General features: G+C 44.3%; 1 protein-coding gene across 1 annotated transcript in view; it reads left to right on the top strand.

The window, feature by feature from the left end:
- Window positions 1–4,289: 4,289 nt before the first annotated feature.
- SFXN4 (sideroflexin 4) overlaps window positions 4,290–27,289 on the top strand; it is a 92,863-nt gene continuing 69,863 nt past the window's right edge. The window contains exon 1 of the mRNA XM_088466457.1: window positions 4,290–4,461. Coding sequence (XP_088322583.1) covers window positions 4,426–4,461 — 36 coding nt within the window. The 5' untranslated portion in view covers window positions 4,290–4,425. The remainder of the gene's footprint in view (window positions 4,462–27,289) is intronic.

Raw genomic sequence — 27,289 nt, 5'->3', positions numbered from 1 at the left:
CTAGTTCACAATTCTAGTCTAACCAAAACTATGTAGTTCAATTATAGTGTTCAAATAAGCCTAACAGATCACACACATTGATTACTGAATACTATAATCACACTGGGAGCTGAACCCTAACAAAAATAACAAACCATACACCTGCCTTGTGTAAAGTAAACAGTAAGCTGCTACCAAGTCACTAGGCCGTTCGTTACGCCTAGCACTTAAGGGTCATACGATACCATTAACATTTAGGTCCCATGTTACACCCTAAACAAGTACTCACAGTTACACACTTTTTTTTCCTGCACAGAAAAATACACGTTAACCCAGATATTAGCAACAATTGATAATGTAAAGTCAACGGCTTTGTTTAAACACGTGGCAGCACAACCGGAAATACGTATACGCTATTGTGCGACTAGTCGCATCCACAATAATGCGACTACTACACAACCGTATGACTTACCCTTAGCTGCGCACGCAAGTGTGTCTACTGCGCGCACAAAACTGTGACTCAGCCGCGTACACTATGCTGCGGCACCCTTTTTAGTGTGAAATTCTATCAACAAAGAATAACAAACTTTTTCCTTTCTTGTCCCTGGATTCTAGTCAGCGTACCCTGACTCACACGATAACGGGTAGCGATTTCTCAGCATCGGGTGGTTGCAGGTAAACTGCGTGTGGCCACTATCCACCCTTTGATGAGATATCGATAACCGTATGTTTATCGTGTGAATAGGTAAGTGACCTCACTCTACGAGCCCCCAACTAAGGATACTGAACTTAAACCTCTATACGCTCCTACCTATACCTTCTAAAACCTGCCTATACCTTCTAAAATTGACACTATTTGCGTACGCAGTCATACAGTAAATACTTTCAGACATTGAGAAAATGTATTTCCAACGTACAAGGTATTATTCAAGCAAAGTACAGATAGTTATATGCTGTGATCTAAATACAATTTAGCGCAAAGAAATTATACAGACCCAATGTATAGTTATACATACGCACGCGCTCTGGGACCAGATTCCCGTATGATCAAGAAACCTCCATCAACAGCATCAGCATGAAGACTGGGGTCAGAACACGCATATATTTATACCCTTACAGAAATAGGCTATACAATAGAGAGGTTTGTTGCGATCCCATTGGTTCTCCATCACGGTGCTTCTGTTACAGGACATTTTACAGGTCGATTCCAATGGACACAGATCAGCCTCTGACAGCCTATTGTCTCCTCTATTCCCCCTGCATGCAAATCTAAGCTGTTAATTTTACAAAGTACATTTTAGTGTTTTAACTCTCTACTGTTCATAAGTTGAGAATGCAGGTTGCGATCTTCTCACCGATTGATACCGGAAAGCTGTTGAGAGAGTCGATCAGTACAACACCAAACACTGTTTGCTTATCATGTACTAAACCTTAGATACCAAATAATCTTTTATTTCACAGCATTAGTAATAAATGGATAAAACTTGAATCTTATACTTTGAAGCTATGGAACCTTTTACGTGAATGTGCATTGTGTAAGTATTAGGGGTTTGGGAAAAGACGCTAGTTAACTTGGGGCAGATGCGTACGCATGAACCTAATAAACAGCGTTCACATGCGAGGTATTATGCATTCGCTAATGTGCGACATGTTAACAGCGCAACTGTGCACAATGTGCGGTGTTTATGCATGTGTTTCTATTTATGTTGGATTTACTATATATATAGATATATATATAATATCATTCTTTACTAACATTTTTAAACTGCAATGCAATGTGTTATGGGCAGTGAGCTTCACTCTCAAACAGGGTGGAGACCCCCCACCGATTGCTGGTGCCAGCCTGTCTGAGAGTGAGTTTAAAAGCTTCTTCTGCCTATTTAGGATACCCGTGTCAGTTCTTTTCAAGCAGATTTCTTACCATTGTTCATTCAGTTAAATTCAAGTGTGTGGGCCATATTACAATTGCCACAGCTACACCTGTCCCCATGTGGGGTCTCTCCCTTTACATGCAAAAACACCCACAGTTCCTGGTGTATTGTCTTTTCTAATTACTTTTCTCAGGAAGCTGTTTTTCTAGACTCTGCGTGAATACTGTGTTTGTTATGGTATTTTTTTTTTATGCAAGGTTGTCCTAAGATACATCAGGATATGGTTTCTGAAAGGATTATTAAAACATTGCCATATGTACTAAGCTAGTGAATTGTAACTTAAAATTGCGCTGGGCGGCCATTCGCAAAATGGCGTCGTTTCGATCTAATTTTTAAGCTGATCTTGTCTCAGCCAATTATCCAGCTCCGACAACTGTGTAACCATTTATATCGCTAATGTCCCTGCTACACCATATACACATAGATATAAATGATTATACATGCAGGGATATAAGCGATGGGAAATAACGCTACCGCAGATGCTGCTTGATATAACAGTGATGGAGAAGGTGAGAGAGACTTATTTCCCCTTCACACTAGGTAGTGATGTGCAGTGAGGGCAGGAAGTGCGATTCTATGCCCATAAAGTCCACCAACGGAAGTTGTCCCCTCGCGGGTTTGCTTCGATCACCACGCTTCAGGCACTGTGGCTCGCCACAATATTATATTTCTCCTGTATGTCCATGTGGATGGTAGGGAATGACGCTGGACAGTAGCTGATGACGTTAGTGTCAGGATCCTCTTCGTGAAGAGGATCCTATGGGCTTTATAACCCCCTGATAACTAATAGACCATGGGCCGTATTCAATTAGTTTTGCATCCGCAAAATTCCGCCTGCCCAACTTTTCACCTACATCGTGTGTTTTGGACGCACAAACGTATCTTGTGCGTCCCCGCTTTCCGACGTATTCTATTCCAAAACGAGAAGCGGTGAATGCAGAACTGGTGGAAAGTACGGTGAGACTAGGGGACATCAGTCTGAACCCCCCCCCCCCCAAAAAAAAAAGATGCACTAACATTGGGGATGAATGTAGAGGTGTTCCAATAGCCCTAATAACACTAATTGGGGTACTGAAGTTATGTCACATCCGTGTTATTAGCGTCCTGGCAGAAGTGGTGAAGAATGGCATCGAGCAGTGTTATTGGTGAATATAATTAGTCCCATCAGATTTGTGGTACATGACAATGGCTGCCAGCGTATTCTTATATCTCTAATGTGACGTTTTAGTAAAGTGAAATTCCTCCGTCCTACATGCACCTGCAAAAACACTTGGCCCCTTCTTAGAGCACCCCCCAGACCCTTATCAGGCTAGTTTTTGAAGTTGTCCCCCCACTTTTGTCATTTTCATCCCAAATCTCAAAAGCGTTTTTTGGGGTGATCCTGGAATTTTTTTATTTTTCGGGTGGATTGTCCATTGGGGACGGGGGTTCTGAGTGGTTTCCCAACATCTGCACCCCAAAATATAGATTTTACACTTTTTTTTTTTTCTTTTCACCTGCTATTCTGTGGAGATAACGTAACGCCTATATCAGTGCACACCATAACGGATCTTCGCTCTGAATTGAATACGGCCCCATGATGGGATTCCGCCACCCTCTGCCCTCTCCCGAGGGGGAATATGATCTTGTAGCGAGCATACTGTCAACGGGACAGTCCCGTTTTCTGGGACTGTCCTGCCTGCGGGCCACAGTGTCCCGCAGTTGGGGGAAGCATACACGCTGCTCTGCATAGCAGAGCAGCGGGTATACAGAGCGAGAATAGATGCACAGCACAGGGGGGAAGCCCAGGGGCAGCGCTGGGCACGCCCCTTAGTGATGTAAACGGGGGTGCCATAAGACCACACCCCCTTTGATCAGGCCACACCCCCTTTTCAGCCGTGCGCGCAACTCCCGACTCCCCCGGGGAGAAAGTTGGGAGGTATGAGCAAGTCACCGTGCCCGAAACATGGCGATCGAAGCGAGCCCGCGAGGGGACAACGTTCTTCCTTAGGTGGCCTTTATGGGCACATAATCGCATTTCCGCCCTCACTGCACGTCACTTTCAGGTACCTTAGCGCGATGGTAGAGACTATTTTTACTATATTGTACCTGGAAGTGACATGTGCTAAGGGCGGAAGTGCAGTTTCCTGCCCACACAGTCAGCCAAAAAAAGAAAGTTAACCCCTCACTACGCTCGCCACATGGTTATATTCCCCCTCTATGCCCACTTGGAGGGTAGGGAATGACGTTGGACACTGGCTGATGACGTCATGGTCAATCTAGGGAAGGGGATCTAGCCGCTTCCCTAGCGCGAAGGGGAAATGACCTCTGGTTACAGCTAGATCCCCTTCAGTCCTGTACCCTGACGTCATCAGTGACTGTCAGACTTCTCCTCTCCCTTCCCCCTCTCTGTCTCCATGTCTCAGCGGGATATAAGGTCATACTACTGACTCCCCGGCCTCCACCGGGCGGAACACAGTGTGAGCGGCTTGTTTCCGGGGGACGCCTGGGAGTGCTGCACACAACACTCGCCGCCATGTTCTTGTACGGACTGCACAGCCAGAACCCTACGGTGAGTGTCAGGGATGCGCAGCCGAGCTCGGGCTGAGTGCGGGGTGTGGAGGGTCACTCGGGACGGGGAAGGACCCGCTGTTTCCGGGGCAGTGACTGGCGTTGTGGTGATCAGAGGGCGCCGGAAGTGACGTTGCCATCCTTTCCCGGCCACAAGGGGGCTCCAGGTAGTATATGGTGCTTCAGTATTATACCCCCATATAATATACCCAGCTACTCCCTGTCACACCATCAGCGCTCATATCCCCTTATCCTGTGTGATAGTGATACCTCAATGTTATATCCCTGGGCTCTTCACTATATTACCCCTCCATATAATATACCCAGGAGCCCTCATTATATTACCTCCCATATAATATACCCAGGAGCCCTCATTATATTACCCCTCCATATAATATACCCAGGAGCCCTCATTATATTACCTCCCATATAATATACCCAGGAGCCCTCATTATATTACCTCCCATATAATATTCGCAGGAGCCCTTCACTATTATACTCCCATATAATATACCCAGCTAATCCCTGTCACACCATGAGCGCTCATATCCCCTTATCCTGTGTGATAGTGATACCTCAATGTTATATCCCTGGGCTCTTCACTATATTACCCCTCCATATAATATACCCAGGAGCCCTCATTATATTACCTCCCATATAATATACCCAGGAGCCCTCATTATATTACCTCCCATATAATATTCGCAGGAGCCCTTCACTATTATACTCCCATATAATATACCCAGCTAATCCCTGTCACACCATGAGCGCTCATATCCCCTTATCCTGTGTGATAGTGATACCTCAATGTTATATCCCTGGGCTCTTCACTATATTACCCCTCCATATAATATACCCAGGAGCCCTCACTATTATATCTGTATACAATCGGGAAGCCGGCTGCCTTAATACCGGCAGCCGGCTTCCCGACTGTCATATCCCGGCGAGGGATGAAATGCCAGGCGTCTAGATGTAGACGCCTGACATTTTCCCGATGCCGGGAGACAGGCGCCCGGCATCCCGATCGAAGGGACGCCGGGCGCCGCGAGCAGGCTAACGCGCGGGCGGGGGGAGGGGGAGGGTGAAGGTGAAGGTTAGCCACCCCCGGGAGGGTTAGGCACCCCCCAGGGGAATTAGGTTTAGGCAGCGGTGAAGGGGGTTAGGGTTAGGCACCCGGAAGCCGCTGCAGTCAGGAAGCGTCCGTGTCCTCACTAGATTACTGGGGCCTTATCGTCTGATGCCGGGGATCAGCAGCAGACTTAAATCTGCTGCCATGAGGCCAGCGTATTTGGCTGGTTGATGCAGCTTAGGGGAGGTAGGCGGCTGCGACCCAGATGCAGTCCCTACAAAGGGTTTCGTGCGTATGGGTTGCTCCGCCCACCCTCCACGTGTATGTGAGATGCTCACGGTCCACTATCAGTGCGCTGCTTTCTCAGGGGGGTTCGGGTCATTCTCCCTGTGTACCTAGTGCTCTGTCTTACCATTCCTGCTGTTTGTGTAATTGATTTAGAGTGGATTGTAATTATATTACATGTGCAGTGTATGTGACTGTAATTATATTACATGTGCAGTGTATGTGACTGTAATTATATTACATGTGCGGTGTATGTGACTGTAATTATATTACATGTGCAGTGTATGTGACTGTAATTATATTACATGTGCGGTGTATGTGACTGTAATTATATTACATGTGCAGTGTATGTGACTGTAATTATATTACATGTGCGGTGTATGTGACTGTAATTATATTACATGTGCGGTGTATGTGACTGTGTGCTAGCTGCTGTATTATGTCTGTCTGTCAGTTATAACTGTCACTGGTTTTTTTTTTCTTCCTTCAATATTTTACATTCATTAAGAGTTTGACGGCTGTCACGTAACATTGCATGTATTGCCTTTATGAACATGTCTATAGATAAAGGGAAACGGGGAGCTGGCACTGTGCTGGTTCCATGTAAATCATGTATGGCCTGTTTGTCCCCTTAGGAAGTAAAGGATGGTTTGTATGTTGTCTGTTATAGAGTCACCTCACCAGTCCAGTGTACATGTTCCTGGACAAGAGCCATATTGGGTCTTCTCTTTGTCCCAGGTAATGAAGCAGTTTGTGGATGGTATGGCTGCTCCCACGATGCCTCCTTGGATGGGGTGTACACAGTATGCTATGTTTGCACCTTCTATGCATCCTTCCTGGAGGGATGTTTATGGCCATTCTAGTCAGAGTATGGCCCCATCTAATGTTGATAGCAGACCGGTAGTTACTAATGCGCCTAAGTGCAAGTTATCTTTCCATCAGTCTGCCCAACCTATGGATTCAGACGCATCATCCTAGGAAGCAGATGATGTGCAGGGTTCCTCTCCAGGATCTAGCTCAGGGGAGGAGGACCATCCGTCCACAGTGGATGTTCCTCCTTTTGGTGAGGGCGGTTAAATCATAAACATTCAGGATGATGAACCAGCTCCTGGTAAGAAGGCTCCAGTGTTTAATCACCATCAGAAGATGGCCAAAACGAAGTTTCCTGTATCTGAACAGCTCATTGAGCTGATGGATGAGGCATGGGGTAACCCGAACAAACGTTTTTATGTGAATAAAAGAATAACATCATTGTATTCTTTCCCAGCTTCTTTATGTACTAAGGGGGGGTAGCCCCTACTGTGGATGCTCATGTGACGTTACGTCGCCTATTCCGTCAGCATCTTCTCTAAAGGATTCCACAGATTAGAAATATTGAAGCCTGTCTTAAGGCAATATTTTCGTCATCTGGAGCGGTTAGTCGTCCAGCTATGGCTGGAGCCTGGTTACCCAAAGCGGTTGAAGAATGGATGGGGGCATTGGAATATTCTCTACCAGAGGCTACCAGAGATGATGTATATCTTCCCATATACGGGAAGCGGTTTCCTATCTGGGAGGAGCTGCCGTAGATGCTGGAATTTTAGCTTCTAAAGCATCAGCAGCTTCAGTAGTGGCACGCAGGGCCCTCTGGTTAAGATTTTGGAAAGCTGATACATGATCAAACACTGCACTGGAACTCTTATCTTTCTATGGGAAAGTACTTTTTGGAGCAGAGTTGGATAAAATAATAGCTACTCTGGCAACTTCAAAATACACAGGTCTGCCATCTATGGCTACAATAAAGTCACGGCAGGTTTCTTTTTGGTCCTTCCTTCCTCAGGGACGAACAAGGGAACAGTCTTCCTCTAAGCCATCTAGTTTTTGCAAGGCGACAAACTATGAAGTCTGGGCCGACAAGACATCCAGCTTCTATACCAGACGATAAACCCTTGCCCTGATGGGGCGGGCTTCCTCCTGGGGCATCCCAGGGAGGGAGGCCGACTTCTTAAGTTTCCGGATTACTGGAGTCAGACAACAGATACCTGGGTCCAAGAAGTGGTCTCTCAGGGGTATGCCCTCACTTTCAGGAGGCATCTTCCCCAGAAGTTTTTTTCTTTTTTTTTGTTTGCACAGATACTCCATAGAATTTGATGGCAGATAAGAACCACTTGGCCTCTAGATGAAGCAAATTTACCCAGACTCTCTGATACCCAACGAGAAATCTAGAATAAATGACATTGGGGAGGAGAAAGTATCTATGGTGATTTCTAAGCTTCCAAACACTAAATCCCCGGGACCCGATGGCTACACCGGAGAATATTTCAAACTCTTAAAACCACACACAGTCCCCATTCTTACTAAAGTGTACAGAGGAATCCACAGGGATCATATTCCTTTTCCCTGTTTCACGGAATCTCACACCATTTTGCTTCCAAAACCTGACAGAGAGCTTGTAGCCTCTTATAGACCCATAACTCTACTTAGCCATTATTTTTGATACCTTAAAGTCCTGATTAACCGTCTTCAGTCTATTTTGCCAGATATCCTAACCCCGCACCAACTAGGATTTACTCATGATAGATGCTCTGTGAAAGGGGTTTGCACCGCCTTGGCTGCAATAATTTCTGCCTGTAATAATACTGTTAATACTCCTACCATGCTTCTTAGCCTAGATGCTGAGAAGGCTTTTGACACTGTCTCTTGGCATCACTTACTGCGGATATTTCAGATCAGAGTCTTAAGTGTCTTCTCTCAGCTATTTCGATATTTATACTCTGCGCCTTCAACTTCATTAATAATTAATGGAGAGCGCGGACCCCCGATCACTATCTCACGAGGTACAAGATAGGGATGTCCCCTGTCCCCACTCTTCAATAGTGCCCTAGACCCCCTTTTAAGATTGTTGCAATCCTGGCCCAACTTTCAGGGTATAAAATTAGGACCCCTCGAAACAAAAATTTGTGGCATTTGCTGACTACCTACTTTTATGTGTCGCATCCGGACACCACATTTGCCTCCTTTACTATACAAATTGGAAAACTATGGAGTGGTTCTGGATTTACTATAAACCATGACAAGTCACAATATATGCTACTGGGTCCCTAAGGCCGCCCCTCTTGGTGTTCAGGCTATTGGATAAAATGGGCTACCAATTACATTAAATATCTAGGAATTCTCTCCCATAACATTCATAACAGAGCATATACTCATATCTAAAATAAAAAAAAAAAGCATTAGGGGAATTAAAAAAATGGAATCACTTAATGTTGTCTTATCTGGGGCGCATACACCTATTTAAAATGATCACGTTCCCAAAACTCTTATACCCACTTCAGATGCTTCCGGTTCTGTTGTCCGCATCAGACGAAAATTGAATTTATGCTACATTTCGAAAATTCATTTGGCAGAATAAAAAAACCACGGATTAGTATACTCGAGTTGCGGCAATCTACGGCCAATGGCGGTGTAAACTTTCCAAGTTTAAAACTATATGATCTTGCTGGAATTCTTCGATACATTCATGACTGGATTCATGGCACAGATTTTCACACAAATACGGTCATAGACCAATTCTTTTTACCGCATCAACATTTACTCTCATTCCTACACAATCATAAACTAGAAATACTCCCTTCAATATCTGAAAGCCCCACTTTTAATGTCCCCTTGGACTGTTTGGCATCTTACCAGACATAAGAAAGGCCTTCATAGTCATCACTCATTATTCCTTCCCCTGATGGCTGATCCGGAATTTCAACATGGGCAGGCATTACACCTTTTTTTTATTTTGGCAATCCAAGGGCATTTCCCATGTTAGGGCATTGGTGGATACAAGTTCTGAATCTCCTCACCAGTACAGGTACTCGTGGATATATATGAGATACCTCGTTCTCTAGCTTTATACCAAGCTCAACACTACGCTAGCTCAGTTGGTAAATCTCTGTCCACACAAGATTGGGTCATCCCCCTAGATGTTACGCTAGAAAGGTCCTCGTCTGGTAGCAAGCCTATATCACGATCTTGCCAATTAATACATGACCCCTTCGACCTGACAAAATCAAAGAATGGTATATTTTTCTGGACACACATTTTTCTGCATATAACAATTGACCTTTTAAAGACACTCACATATTCCATGCGAACATTATCTGCATCCATGTATAAGGAAATGTTCTATAATATATTCCATAAGGGATAGCTTTTCCCGCATTGTAGATTCCTGTTAGGGTTTTCTGACACATGCCCTAATTGCAATAGTTCAAACACTACGTTTATGCATTGCATGTGGGACTGCCCCCTATTAACCTCTTTTTGGAGACAGGACAGGAGGTTCTCTTTAACTTACCTCCTTAACTATTTACCTTTGACTGCAGAATGAGCAGCTTTGGGGTTTGTACCTTCTACAACACAAATGTTGCAGGGAAGCAAAAAACTGATTCTTGTCATTTCGGCTGTTGCTCGTAAATGTATTTTACACCAATGGATTCATAAAAAACCTCCCTCTATACATTTATTTAAATCCAAATTATTTTATGTGTCTCATATGGACTGGTTGGAGGCTTCATTACATAAGGAGGAACTCATTGATTCCTTGTCAGAAGATAAAAGGACTCAATTACATAATTGCTTTCACTCAATGGTAGAAGATACCCCAATCATCTGCCAAGACCCACCACTATGGTCCAATCTGACAGAAATGCCGACCACGCCTGATGATTTAGACACAATTTACTTAACCCGTTTAATATTTAAAATTGGTGGGTTTTGTTTTAAATACCAGGTACTTTATTCTTTGATTTTGTGTAATAGCCAACTATTGCATTTACTATCTACATGGTAATTGTTATGATACGATTTTTGTGAAATCTTTATTTGCTCCTTTCTGCATAAAAATAAGTTTAAAAAACAAAAGAACCACTTGGCCCATCTAGTCTGCCCCATTTTTAAACATATTTTTACCTCAACCCTTATTGATCCTTACTACTTCTGAAGGATATCGTTATGTCTGTCCCATGCATGTTTAAATTGCTCTACCACCTCTGATGGGAGACTATTCCACTTGTCCACTACCATTTCTGTAAAGTAATTTTTCCTCAAATTTCTCTTGAACCTACCTACGAGATGCCGGTGTTCAAAATCCCGACAACGACATCTCGACAGGGTTAGGATACCGACACCAGTTTGTCGGTATTCGAATACTCTTCCTACCCTAACCATCCCTTCTCTGTGCCTAAACCTAACCTCCCCTCACCGTGCCTAAACTTAATGCTCCCCCTAGTGCCTAACCCTCACCCTAACCCTGCTACTTACCTTCAAGATTCCGGCTGTCAGAATTGCAGATGCCGGGATTCTGACAGGTTTTGGGATTCCGGCATCGGAATTCTGACCGCCACAATCCCATTTGCCGGGGTATTGTACTACTACTACCCTCATAGCTCTGCCACAGCAATTACTGATTGTGTACTACGACTGCTCTCATAGCTCTGCCACAGCAATTACCGGAACATTACTGATTGTGCACTACTACTACTACTCTCATAGCTCTGCCACAGCAATTACTGGCACATTACTGATTGTGCACTACTACTGCACTCATAGCTCTGCCATAGCAATTACTGGTACATTACTGATTGTGCACTACTACTACTGCTCTCATAGCTCTGCCACAGCAATTACTGGCACATTACTGATTGTGCACTACTACTGCTCCCATAGCTGTGCCACAGCAATTACTGGAACATTACTGATTGTGCTCTACTACTACTGCTCTCATAGCTCTGCCACAGCAATTACTGGAACATTGCTGATTGTGCACTACTACTGCTCTCATAGCTCTGCCACAGCAATTACTGGCACATTACTGACTGTACACTACTACTACTGCTCTCATAGCTCTGCCAAAGTAATTAGTTATTGTGCACTTGTACTACTACTACTGCTCTCATAGCTCTGCCACAGCAATTACTGGTACATTACTGATTGTATACTACTACTGCTCTCATAGCTCTGCCACAGCAATTACTGGTACATTACTGATTGTGCACTACTACTGCTCTCATAGCTCTGCCACAGCAATTACTGGTACATTGCTGATTGTGCACTACTATTACTACTGCTCTCATAGCTCTGCCACAGCAATTACGGGAACATTACTTATTGTGCACTACTACTACTACTCCCATAGCTCTGCCACAGCAATTACTGGTACATTGCTGATTGTGCCCTACTACTACTGCTCTCATAGCTCTGCCACAGCAATTACTGGCACATTACTGATTGTGTACTACTCCTACTACTGCTGTCATAGCTCTGCCACAGCAATTACTGGTACAGTACTGATTGTGTACTACTACTACTACTGCTCTCATAGCTCTGCCACAACAATCACTGGTACATTGCTGATTGTGCACTACTACTACTACTGCTCTCATAGCTCTGCCACAGCAATTACTGGTGCATTACTGATTGTGCACTACTACTACTACTGCTCTCATAGCTCTGCCACAGCAATTACCGGAACATTGCTGATTGTGCACTACTACTACTACTGCTGTCATAGCTCTGCCACAGCAATTACTGGTACATTGCTGATTGTGTACTACTCCTACTACTGCTGTCATAGCTCTGCCACAGCAATTACTGGTACAGTACTGATTGTGTACTACTACTACTACTGCTCTCATAGCTCTGCCACAACAATCACTGGTACATTACTGATTGTGCACTACTACTACTACTGCTCTCATAGCTCTGCCACAGCAATTACTGGCACATTACTGATTGTGCACTACTACTACTACTGCTCTCATAGCTCTGCCACAGCAATTACTGGTACAGTACTGATTGTGTACTACTACTACTCCCATAGCTCTGCCACAGCAATTACTGGTACATTGCTGATTGTGCCCTACTACTACTGCTCTCATAGCTCTGCCACAGCAATTACTGGCACATTACTTATTGTGCACTACTACTACTACTCCCATAGCTCTGCCACAGCAATTACTGGTACATTGCTGATTGTGCCCTACTACTACTGCTCTCATAGCTCTGCCACAGCAATTACTGGCACATTACTGATTGTGTACTACTCCTACTACTGCTGTCATAGCTCTGCCACAGCAATTACTGGTACAGTACTGATTGTGTACTACTACTACAACTATCATAGCTCTGCCACAGCAATTACTGGTACATTACTGATTGTGCACTACTACTACTACTGCTCTCATAGCTCTGCCACAGCAATTACTGGCACATTACTTATTGTGCACTACTACTACTACTCCCATAGCTCTGCCACAGCAATTACTTGTACATTACTGATTGTGCACTACTACTACTACTGCTCTCATAGCTCTGCCACAGCAATTACTGGCACATTACTTATTGTGCACTACTACTACTGCTCTCATAGCTCTGCCACAGCAATTACTGGTACATTACTGATTGTATACTACTACTACTCTCATAGCTCTGCCACAGCAATTACTGGTACATTACTGATTGTGCACTACTATTACTACTGCTCCCATAGCTCTGCCACAGCAATTACTGGCACATTACTGATTGTGCACTACTACTACTGCTCCCATAGCTCTGCCATAGCAATTACTGGTACATTACTGATTGTGCACTACTACTGCTCCCATAGCTGTGCCACAGCAATTACTGGCACATTACTGATTGTGTACTACTACTACTGCTCTCATAGCTCTGCCATAGCAATTACTGGTACATTACTGATTGTGCACTACTACTGCTCTCATAGCTCTGCCACAGCAATTACTGGTACATTACTGATTGTGCTCTACTACTACTGCTCTCATAGCTCTGCCACAGCAATTACTGGCACATTACTGACTGTGTACTACTACTACTGCTCTCATAGCTCTGCCACAGCAATTACTGGTACATTGCTGACTGTGCACTACTACTGCTCTTGTAGCTCTGCCACAGCAATTTCTGGCACATTACTTATTGTGTACTGCTGCTACTACTACTACTACTACTACTGCTCTCATAGATCTGCCACAGCAATTACTGGTGCATTACTGATTGTGCACTACTACTACTACTGCTCTCATAGCTCTGCCACAGCAATTACTGGTACATTACTGATTGTGCACTACTACTGCTCTCATAGCTCTGCCACAGCAATTACCGGAACATTACTGATTGTGCACTACTACTGCTCCCATAGCTCTGCCACAGCAATTACTGGTACATTACTGATTGTGCACTACTACTGCACTCAGAGCTCTGCCACAGCAATTACTGGAACATTACTGACTGTACACTTCTACTACTGCTCTCATAGCTCTGCCACAGCAATTACCGGAACATTGCTGATTGTGCACTATTACTACTACTACTACGGCTCCCATAGCTCAGCCAGAGCAATTACTGGTACATTACTGATTGTGCACTGCCACTGCTCTCATAGCTCTGCCACAGCAATTACTGGCACATTACTGATTGTGCACTACGACTACTCTCATAGCTCTGCCACAGCAATTACTGGTACACTGCTGATTGTGCACTACTACTGCTCTCATAGCTCTGCCACAGCAATTACCGGAACATTGCTGATTGTGCACTACTACTACAACTACTCTCATAGCTCTTCCACAGCAATTACTGGTACATTACTGATTGTGCACTACTACTACTACTGCTCTCATAGCTCTGCCACAGCAATTACTGGCACATTACTGATTGTGCTCTACTACTACTGCTCTCGTAGCTCTGCCACAGCAATTTCTGGTACATTGCTGATTGTGCACTACTACTGCTCTCGTAGCTCTGCCACAGCAATTTCTGGTACATTGCTGATTGTGCACTACTACTGCTCTCGTAGCTCTGCCACAGCAATTTCTGGCACATTACTTATTGTGTACTGCTGCTGCTACTACTAGTACTACTACTGCTCTCATAGATCTGCCACAGCAATTACTGGTGCATTACTGATTGTGCACTAGTACTACTGCTCTCATAGCTCTGCCACAGCAATTACTGGCACATTACTGATTGTGCACTACTACTGCACTCATAGCTCTGCCATAGTAATTACTGGTACATTACTGCTTTGTGCACTACTACTACTCTCATAGCTCTGCCACAGCAATTACTGGCACATTACTGATTGTGCACTACTACTACTACTATTACTACTATTACTCCTCTCCTAGCTCTGCCACAGCAATTACTGGTGCATTACTGATTGTGCACTAGTACTACTGCTCTCATAGCTCTGCCACAGCAATTACTGGCACATTACTGATTGTGCACTACTACTACTGCTCCCATAGCTCTGCCACAGCAATTACTGGTACATTACTGATTGTGCACTACTACTACTGCTCTCATAGCTCTGCCACAGCAATTACTGGTACATTACTGATTGTGCACTACTACTACTCTTGTAGCTCTGCCACAGCAATTTCTGGCACATTACTTATTGTGTACTGCTGCTGCTGCTACTACTACTACTACTACTACTACTACTGCTCTCATAGCTCTGTCACAGCAATTACCGGAATATTGCTGATTGTGTACTACAACTACTACTACTACTACTCTCATAGCTCTGCCACAGCAATTACTGGTACATTACTGATTGTGCACTACTACTACTGCTCTCATAGCTCTGCCACAGCAATTACTGGTACATTACTGCTTTGTGCACTACTACTACTCTCATAGCTCTGCCACAGTAATTACTGGCACATTACTGATTGTGCACTACTACTACTACTGCTCCCATAGCTCTGCCACAGCAATTACTGGCACATTACTGATTGTGCACTACTACTACTGCTCTCATAGCTCTGCCACAGCAATTACTGGCACATTACTGATTGTGCACTACTACTACTGCTCTCATAGCTCTGCCACAGCAATTACTGGTACATTACTGCTTTGTGCACTACTACTACTCTCATAGCTCTGCCACAGTAATTACTGGCACATTACTGATTGTGCACTACTACTGCACTCATAGCTCTGCCACAGCAATTACTGGTACATTACTGATTGTGCACTACTCCTACTACTGCTCTCATAGCTCTGCCACAGCAATTACTGGTACATTACTGATTGTGCACTACTACTACTCATAGCTCTGCCACAGCAATTACTGGCACATTACTGATTGTGCACTACCACTATTACTCTCATAGCTCTGCCACAGCAATTTCTGGTACATTACTGATTGTGCACTAATACTACTCATAGCTCTGCCACAGCAATTACTGGTACATTACTGATTGTACACTAATACTACTCATAGCTCAGCCACAGCAATTACTGGCACATAACTGATTGTGCACTACTACTGCTCTCATAGCTCTGCCACAGCAATTACTGGCACATTACTGACTGTACACTACTACTACTGCTCTCATGGCTCTGCCACAGCAATTACTGGTACATTACTGGTTGTGCACTACTACTACTACTGCTCTCATAGCTCTGCCACAGCAATTTCTGGTGCATTACTCATTGTGCACTACTACTACTACTCTCATAGCTCAGCCACAGCAATTACCGGAACATTGCTGATTGTGTACTACTACTACTACTCTCATAGCTCTGCCACAGCAATTACTGGTGCATTACTGATTGTGCACTACTATTACTCCTCTCCTAGCTCTGCCACAGCAATTACTGGTACATTACTGCTTTGTGCACTACTACTACTCTCATAGCTCTGCCACAGTAATTACTGGTACATTACTGATTGTGCACTACTACTACTGCTCTCATAGCTCTGCCACAGCAATTACTGGCACATTACTGATTGTGCACTACTACTACTGCTCTCATAGCTCTGCCACAGCAATTACTGGCACATTACTGATTGTGCACTACTACTACTGTTCTCATAGCTCTGCCACAGCAATTACTGGTACATTACTGATTGTGCACTACTACTGCACTCATAGCTCTGCCACAGCAATTACTGGTACATTACTGATTGTGCACTACTACTACTCATAGCTCTGCCACAGCAATTACTGGCACATTACTGATTGTGCACTACCACTATTACTCTCATAGCTCTGCCACAGCAATTTCTGGTACATTACTGATTGTGCACTACTACTACTACTACTCTCATAGCTCTGCCACAGCAATTACTGGTACATTACTGATTGTGCACTAATACTACTCATAGCTCTGCCACAGCAATTACTGGTACATTACTGACTGTACACTACTACTACTGCTCTCATAGCTCTGCCACAGCAATTACTGGCACATTACTGACTGTACACTACTACTACTGCTCTCATGGCTCTGCCACAGCAATTACTGGCACATTACTGACTGTACACTACTACTACTGCTCTCATAGCTCTGTCACAGCAATTACTGGCACATTACTGACTGTACACTACTACTACTGCTCTCATAACTCAGGCACAGCAATTACCGGAACATTGCTGATTGTGTACTACTACTACTACTACGGCTCCCATAGCTCAGCCACAGCAATTACCGGAACATTACTGATTGTGTACTACTACTACTACTCTCATAGCTCTGCCACAGCAATTACTGGTACAGTACTGATTGTGTACTACTACTACAACTACTCTCATAGCTCTGCCACAGCAATTACTGGTACATTACTGATTGTGCACTACTACTGCTCCCATAGCTCTGCCACAGCAATTACTGGCACATTACTGATTGTGCACTACTACTACTGCTCCCATAGCTCTGCCATAGCAATTACTGGTACATTACTGATTGTGCACTACTACTGCTCCCATAGCTGTGCCACAGCAATTACTGGCACATTACTGATTGTGTACTACTACTACTGCTCTCATAGCTCTGCCATAGCAATTACTGGTACATTACTGATTGTGCACTACTACTGCTCTCATGGCTCTGCCACAGCAATTACTGGCACATTACTGATTGTGCTCTACTACTACTGCTCTCATAGCTCTGCCACAGCAATTACTGGTACATTACTGATTGTGCTCTACTACTACTGCTCTCATAGCTCTGCCACAGCAATTACTGGCACATTACTGACTGTGTACTACTACTACTGCTCTCATAGCTCTGCCACAGCAATTACCGGAACATTGCTGATTGTGCACTACTACTGCTCTTGTAGCTCTGCCACAGCAATTTCTGGCACATTACTTATTGTGTACTGCTGCTGCTGCTACTACTACTACTACTACTACTGCTCTCATAGCTCTGCCACAGCAATTACTGGTACATTACTGATTGTGCACTACTACTGCTCTCATAGCTCTGCCACAGCAATTACCGGAACATTACTGATTGTGCACTACTACTGCTCCCATAGCTCTGCCACAGCAATTACTGGTACATTACTGATTGTGCACTACTACTGCTGCTCTCATAGCTCTGCCACAGCAATTACTGGAACATTACTGACTGTACACTACTACTGCTCTCATAGCTCTGCCACAGCAATTACCGGAACATTACTGATTGTGCACTACTACTGCTCTCATAGCTCTGCCACAGCAATTACTGGTACATTACTGATTGTGCACTACTACTGCACTCAGAGCTCTGCCACAGCAATTACTTATTGTGCACTTGTACTACTACTACTGCTCTCATAGCTCTGCCACAGCAATTACCGGAACATTGCTGATTGTGCACTACTACTACTACTACGGCTCCCATAGCTCAGCCAGAGCAATTACTGGTACATTGCTGATTGTGTACTACTACTGCTCTCATAGCTGTGCCACAGCAATTACTGGCACATTACTGATTGTGCACTGCCACTGCTCTCATAGCTCTGCCACAGCAATTACTGGCACATTACTGATTGTGCACTACGACTACTCTCATAGCTCTGCCACAGCAATTACTGGAACATTACTGATTGTGCACTACTACTACTACTGCTCTCATAGCTCTGCCACAGCAATTACTGGTACATTGCTGATTGTGCACTACTACTGCTCTCATAGCTCTGCCACAGCAATTACCGGAACATTGCTGATTGTGCACTACTACTACAACTACTCTCATAGCTCTGCCACAGCAATTACTGGTACATTACTGATTGTGCACTACTACTACTACTGCTCTCATAGCTCTGCCACAGCAATTACTGGCACATTACTGATTGTGCTCTACTACTACTGCTCTCGTAGCTCTGCCACAGCTATTTCTGGTACATTGCTGATTGTGCACTACTACTGCTCTCGTAGCTCTGCCACAGCAATTTCTGGTACATTGCTGATTGTGCACTACTACTGCTCTCGTAGCTCTGCCACAGCAATTTCTGGCACATTACTTATTGTGTACTGCTGCTGCTACTACTAGTACTACTACTGCTCTCATAGATCTGCCACAGCAATTACTGGTGCATTACTGATTGTGCACTAGTACTACTGCTCTCATAGCTCTGCCACAGCAATTACTGGCACATTACTGATTGTGCACTACTACTGCACTCATAGCTCTGCCATAGCAATTACTGGTACATTACTGCTTTGTGCACTACTACTACTCTCATAGCTCTGCCACAGCAATTACTGGCACATTACTGATTGTGCACTACTACTACTATTACTACTATTACTCCTCTCCTAGCTCTGCCACAGCAATTACTGACACATTACTGATTGTGCACTACTACTGCTCCCATAGCTCTGCCACAGCAATTACTGGAACATTACTGATTGTGCACTACTACTACTGCTCTCATAGCTCTGCCACAGCAATTACTGGTACATTACTGATTGTGCACTACTACTACTCTTGTAGCTCTGCCACAGCAATTTCTGGCACATTACTTATTGTGTACTGCTGCTGCTGCTACTACTACTACTACTACTGCTCTCATAGCTCTGCCACAGCAATTACTGGTACATTACTGCTTTGTGCACTACTACTACTCTCATAGCTCTGCCACAGTAATTACTGGCACATTACTGATTGTGCACTACTACTACTGCTCTCATAGCTCTGCCACAGCAATTACTGGTACATTACTGCTTTGTGCACTACTACTACTCTCATAGCTCTGCCACAGTAATTACTGGCACATTTCTGATTGTGCACTACTACTGCACTCATAGCTCTGCCACAGCAATTACTGGTACATTACTGATTGTGCACTACTACTACTACTGCTCCCATAGCTCTGCCACAGCAATTACTGGCACATTACTGATTGTGCACTACTACTACTGCTCTCATAGCTCTGCCACAGCAATTACTGGCACATTACTGATTGTGCACTACTACTACTGCTCTCATAGCTCTGCCACAGCAATTACTGGTACATTACTGCTTTGTGCACTACTACTACTCTCATAGCTCTGCCACAGTAATTACTGGCACATTACTGATTGTGCACTACTACTGCACTCATAGCTCTGCCACAGCAATTACTGGTACATTACTGATTGTGCACTACTCCTACTACTGCTCTCATAGCTCTGCCACAGCAATTACTGGTACATTACTGATTGTGCACTACTACTACTCATAGCTCTGCCACAGCAATTACTGGCACATTACTGATTGTGCACTAATACTACTCATAGCTCAGCCACAGCAATTACTGGCACATTACTGATTGTGCACTACTACTGCACTCATAGCTCTGCCACAGCAATTTCTGGTACATTACTGATTGTGCACTACTACTACTACTACTGCTCTCATAGCTCTGCCACAGCAATTACTGGTACATTACTGATTGTGCACTACTACTACTCATAGCTCTGCCACAGCAATTACTGGCACATTACTGATTGTGCACTACTACTACTCTCATAGCTCTGCCACAGTAATTACTGGCACATTACTGATTGTGCACTACTACTGCACTCATAGCTCTGCCACAGCAATTTCTGGTACATTACTGATTGTGCACTACTACTACTACTACTGCTCTCATAGCTCTGCCACAGCAATTACTGGTACATTACTGATTGTGCATTGCTACTATTACCCTCATAGCTCTGCCACAGCAATTACTGGCACATTACTGATTGTGCACTACTACTACTGCTCTCATAGCTCTGCCACAGGAATTACTGGTACATTACTGATTGTGCACTACTACTGCTCTCATAGCTCTGCCACAGCAATTACTGGCACATTACTGATTGTGCACTACTATTACTACTGCTCTCATAGCTCTGCCACAGCAATTACTGGTACATTACTGATTGTGCATTGCTACTATTACCCTCATAGCTCTGCCACAGCAATTACTGGCACATTACTGATTGTGCACTACTACTGCACTCATAGCTCTGCCACAGCAATTTCTGGTACATTACTGATTGTGCACTACTACTACTACTACTGCTCTCATAGCTCTGCCACAGCAATTACTGGTACATTACTGATTGTGCACTAATACTACTCATAGCTCTGCCACAGCAATTACTGGTACATTACTGATTGTACACTAATACTACTTATAGCTCAGCCACAGCAATTACTGGCACATAACTGATTGTGCACTACTACTGCTCTCATAGCTCTGCCACAGCAATTACTGGCACATTACTGACTGTACACTACTACTACTGCTCTCATGGCTCTGCCACAGCAATTACTGGTACATTACTGATTGTGCACTACTACTACTACTGCTCTCATAGCTCTGCCACAGCAATTACTGGTACATTACTTATTGTGTACTGCTGCTGCTGCTACTACTACTACTACTACCGCTCTCATAGCTCTGCAACAGCAATTACTGGCACATTGCTGATTGTGCTCTACTACTACTCATAGCTCTGCCACAGCAATTTCTGGCACATTACTTATTGTGTACTGCTGCTGCTGCTACTACTACTACTACTGCTCTCATAGCTCTGCCACAGCAATTTCTGGCACATTACTTATTGTGTACTGCTGCTGCTGCTACTACTACTACTACTGCTCTCATAGATCTGCCACAGCAATTACTGGTGCATTACTGATTGTGCACTACTACTACTACGGCTCCCATAGCTCAGCCACAGCAATTACCGGAACATTGCTGATTGTGTACTACTACTACTACTCTCATAGCTCAGCCACAGCAATTACTGGTGCATTACTGATTGTGCACTACTATTACTCCTCTCCTAGCTCTGCCACAGCAATTACTGGTACATTACTGCTTTGTGCACTACTACTACTCTCATAGCTCTGCCACAGTAATTACTGGTACATTACTGATTGTGCACTACTACTACTGCTCTCATAGCTCTGCCACAGCAATTACTGGCACATTACTGATTGTGCACTACTACTACTGCTCTCATAGCTCTGCCACAGCAATTACTGGCACATTACTGATTGTGCACTACTACTACTGCTCTCATAGCTCTGCCACAGCAATTACTGGTACATTACTGATTGTGCACTACTACTGCACTCATAGCTCTGCCACAGCAATTACTGGTACATTACTGATTGTGCACTACTACTACTCATAGCTCTGCCACAGCAATTACTGGCACATTACTGATTGTGCACTACCACTATTACTCTCATAGCTCTGCCACAGCAATTTCTGGTACATTACTGATTGTGCACTACTACTACTACTACTCTCATAGCTCTGCCACAGCAATTACTGGTACATTACTGATTGTGCACTAATACTACTCATAGCTCTGCCACAGCAATTACTGGTACATTACTGACTGTACACTACTACTACTGCTCTCATAGCTCTGCCACAGCAATTACTGGCACATTACTGACTGTACACTACTACTACTGCTCTCATGGCTCTGCCACAGCAATTACTGGCACATTACTGACTGTACACTACCACTATTACTCTCATAGCTCTGCCACAGCAATTACTGGCACATTACTGATTGTGCACTACTACTACTGCTCTCATAGCTCTGCCACAGCAATTACTGGTACATTACTGATTGTGCACTACTACTACTCATAGCTCTGCCACAGCAATTACTGGCACATTACTGATTGTGCACTACTACTACTACTGCTCTCATAGCTCTGCCACAGCAATTACTGGCACATTACTGATTGTGCACTACTACTACTACTGCTCTCATAGCTCTGTCACAGCAATTACTGGAACATTGCTGATTGTGCACTACTACTACTACTGCTCTCATAGCTCTGCCACAGCAATTACTGGCACATTATTGATTGTGCACTACTACTACTACTACTGCTGCTCTCATAGCTCTGCCACAGCAATTACTGGCACATTACTGATTGTGCACTACTACTACTACTGCTCTCATAGCTCTGCCACAGCAATTACTGGCACATTACTGATTGTGCACTACTACTACTACTACTACTACTACTATTACTACAATTGCTCCTCTCCTAGCTCTGCCACAGCAATTACTGGCACATTACTGATTGTGCACTACTACTACTACTGCTCTCCTAGCTCTGCCACAGCAATTACTGGCACATTACTGATTGTGCACTACTACTACTACTGCTCTCATAGCTCTGTCACAGCAATTACTGGTACATTACTGATTGTGCACTACTACTACTACTACTGCTCTCATAGCTCTGCCACAGCAATTACTGGCACATTACTGATTGTGCACTACTACTACTACTGCTCTCATAGCTCTGTCACAGCAATTACTGGTACATTGCTGATTGTGCACTACTACTACTACTGCTCTCATAGCTCTGCCACATCAATTACTGGCACATTATTGATTGTGCACTACTACTACTGCTGCTCTCATAGCTCTGCCATAGTAATTACCGGTATATTACTGATTGTGTAATACTACAACTGCTCTCTTAGCTCTTCCACAGCAATTACTGGTACATTACTGATTGTTTACTACTATTACCCTCATAGCTCTGCCACAGCAATTACTGGGACATTGCTGATTGTGCTCTTCTACTACTGCTGCTCTCATAGCTCTGCCACAGCTATTATTGGCACGTTACTGAATGTGCACTGCTACTACTACCCTCATAGCTCTGCCACAGCAACTGCTGGCACATTACTGATTGTGCACTACTACTACTACTACTCTCATAGCTCTGCCACAGCAATTACTGGCACATTACTGATTGTGCACTACTACTGCTCTCATAGCTCTGCCACAGCAATTACTGGCACATTACTGATTGTGCACTACTACTACTACTGCTGTCATAGCTCTGCCACAGCAATTACTGGTACATTACTGATTGTACACTACTACTACTACTGCTCTCATAACTCTGCCACAGCAATTACTGGTACATTGCTGATTGTGCACTACTACTACTACTGCTCTCATAACTCTGCCACAGCAATTACTGGTACATTACTGATTGTGCACTACTACTACTCTCATAGCTCTGCCACAGCAATTACTGGCACATTACTGATTGTGCACTACTACTGCTCTCATAGCTCTGCCACAGCAATTACTGGCACATTACTGATTGTGCACTACTACTACTACTGCTGTCATAGCTCTGCCACAGCAATTACTGGTACATTACTGATTGTACACTACTACTACTACTGCTCTCATAACTCTGCCACAGCAATTACTGGTACATTACTGATTGTGCACTACTACTACTACTGCTCTCATAGCTCTGCCACATCAATTACTGGTACATTACTGATTGTGCACTACTACTACTACTACTACTGCTCTACCCCAGTAATTACTGGCACATTGTTGATTGTGCACTGCTTCTGCTCTCATAGCTCTGCCACAGCAATTACTGGCAAATTGCTGATTGTGCACTACTACTACTGGTCTCCTGGCTCTGCCACAGCAATTACTAGTATATTGCTGATTGTGCACTACTACTACTGCTCTCATAGCTCTGCCATAGTAATTACTGGCACATTGCTGATAGTGCACTACCACTATTACTCTCATAGCTCTGCCACAGCAACTACTGGCACATTGCTGATTTTTTACTACTACTGCTCTCATAGCTCTGCCACAGTAACTACCGGCACATTACTGAATGTGCACTGCTACTACTACTGCTCTCATAGCTCTGCCACAGCAACTGCTGGCACATTACTGATTTTGCACTACTACTACTGCTCTCGTAGCTCTGCCACAGCAATTACTGGTACATTACTGATTGTGCACTACCACTATTACTCTCATAGCTCTGCCACAGCAATTTCTGGCACATTACTGATTGTGCACTACTACTACTACTACTCTCATAGCTCTGCCACATCAATTACTGGCACATTATTGATTGTGCACTACTACTACTACTGCTGCTCTCATAGCTCTGCCATAGTAATTACCGGCACATTGCTGATCGTGCACTACCACTATTACTCTCATAGCTCTGCCACAGCAATTACTGGTACATTGCTGATTGTGCACTACTACTACTACTGCTCTCATAGCTCTGCCACAGGAATTACTGGTACATTACTGATTGTGCACTACTACTGCTCTCATAGCTCTGCCACAGCAATTACTGGCACATTACTGATTGTGCACTACTATTACTACTGCTCTCATAGCTCTGCCACAGCAATTACTGGTACATTACTGATTGTGCATTGCTACTATTACCCTCATAGCTCTGCCACAGCAATTACTGGTACATTGCTGATTGTGCACTACTACTACTACTGCTCTCATAGCTCTGCCACATCAATTACTGGCACATTATTGATTGTGCACTACTACTACTACTCTCATAGTTCTGCCACAGCAATTACTGGCACATTACTGATTGTGCACTACTACTACTACTCTGCCACAGTAATTACTGGCACATTACTGATTGTGTACTACTACTACTACTACTACTACTACTCTCGTAGCTCTGCCACAGCAATTACTGGTACATTACTGATTGTGCACTACTACTACTACTCTCATAGCTCTGCCACAGCAATTACTGGCACATTACTGATTGTGCACTACTACTACTACTGCTCTCATAGCTCTGCCACAGCAATTACTGGTACATTACTGATTGTGCACTACTACTACTACTGCTCTCATAGCTCTGCCACAGCAATTACTGGTACATTACTGATTGTGCACTACTACTACTACTCTGCCACAGCAATTACTGGCACATTACTGATTGTGCACTACTACTACTGCTGCTCTCATAGCTCTGCCACAGCAATTACTGGTGCATTACTGATTGTGCACTACTACTACTACTGCTCTCATAGCTCTGCCACAGCAATTACTGGTACATTACTGATTGTGCACTACTACTACTGCTCTCATAGCTCTGCCACAGCAATTACTGGTACATTACTGATTGTGCACTACTACTGCTCTCATAGCTCTGCCACAGCAATTACTGGTACATTGCTGATTGTGCACTACTACTGCTCTCCTAGCTCTGCCACAGCAATTACTGGTACATTACTGATTGTGCACTACTACTACTACTGCTCTCATAGCTCTGCCACAGCAATGACTGATTGTGCACTGCACAGTCTATGATAGTATCACCTCCCACCACTACCAGGGCCACAACTCCATTATTACTTCATACTGTGACCTGACACTTTACCAAAGCTGTTTTTACATGCAAAATTTTATCAAAATCGGAGATGGTTAAGTGGGGGCCTCTTGTCCACTTGACATGGAATGACTCATTTTAAAAGTTTTTGAAAGAACTTGCAAACTCCATAATTTGCCTAAGCTGGAGTTGGTCGGACACCTAATGCTCACTGTACATGGAGAGGCACTGGAGTCCTGCTGAGGAGTGGCCTCAGAGGACTGTGGAGATTATGACTAAGTCGTAATGGCCCTCCTACAGCGATACTTTCACTCCTGAGACTTACAGAAACAAAATATCCAGGAATTGCCCAAGCCACAGCCACAAGCAGTTCGCCACCCAGCTGAGGCAGTAAGTGGTGAAGGCATCTGGTGCCACCAAATGGGACGCCCTGATTGACCTGATGTGCCAAGAACAGTTCTATTGCAGGTGCACCCCAGAGGTGAAAGAGTAAGTGCTAGACCAGGAGCCACCCAACTTGAATGTGGCAGCCCAGCTAGCAGACAAATATGTGGCAATTTGGCCACAATGGCAAAAGCGCCCGACCAGCAGCCCACCCCAATAAACTGTATACAGGCGGCACCCTATTTCTGCTTATTAGCACCCCCAAAGCAAGCCTATTCCAACTCAGGTGGTTTTGGCCAGCAACCGCTCCGTCCTGCCCCTGTGAGTAATCCGAGACCACTGGAGTCCTAACAAGACAAGAAGTGTTATGGTTGTGGGAAAATCGGACATCTGAGGATGAACTGTCCCACACTCCAAGCACCCCAGACTCGCGCCCCAAATCGGAGTTTTGGAGCCCAGCTTGTTTTGACTTATGGAGGTGAACCCAAAGAGACAATTCCCACTCTTGTCAGTCCAATGGAGTGTGAGGAGAAGCGGATGGACTCTGAGAGGGTCACCTGCATGGCCAAGGGGCCACCTTAAAATATGTGAGTGCAGCTGGTCCAAGTGGGGCCCCTGCAAGGACAAAGATTAAGAGACTCGGGGGTCTCCATTACTG

Source organism: Taudactylus pleione, unplaced genomic scaffold (genome assembly GCF_031769625.1).
Source record: "Taudactylus pleione unplaced genomic scaffold, aTauple2 ptg003137l, whole genome shotgun sequence".
In the NCBI taxonomy this organism is placed as follows: domain Eukaryota; kingdom Metazoa; phylum Chordata; class Amphibia; order Anura; family Myobatrachidae; genus Taudactylus; species Taudactylus pleione.
The sequence above is the reverse complement of the archived record's forward strand: the minus strand, read 5'-3'. Positions and strand labels throughout refer to the sequence as shown.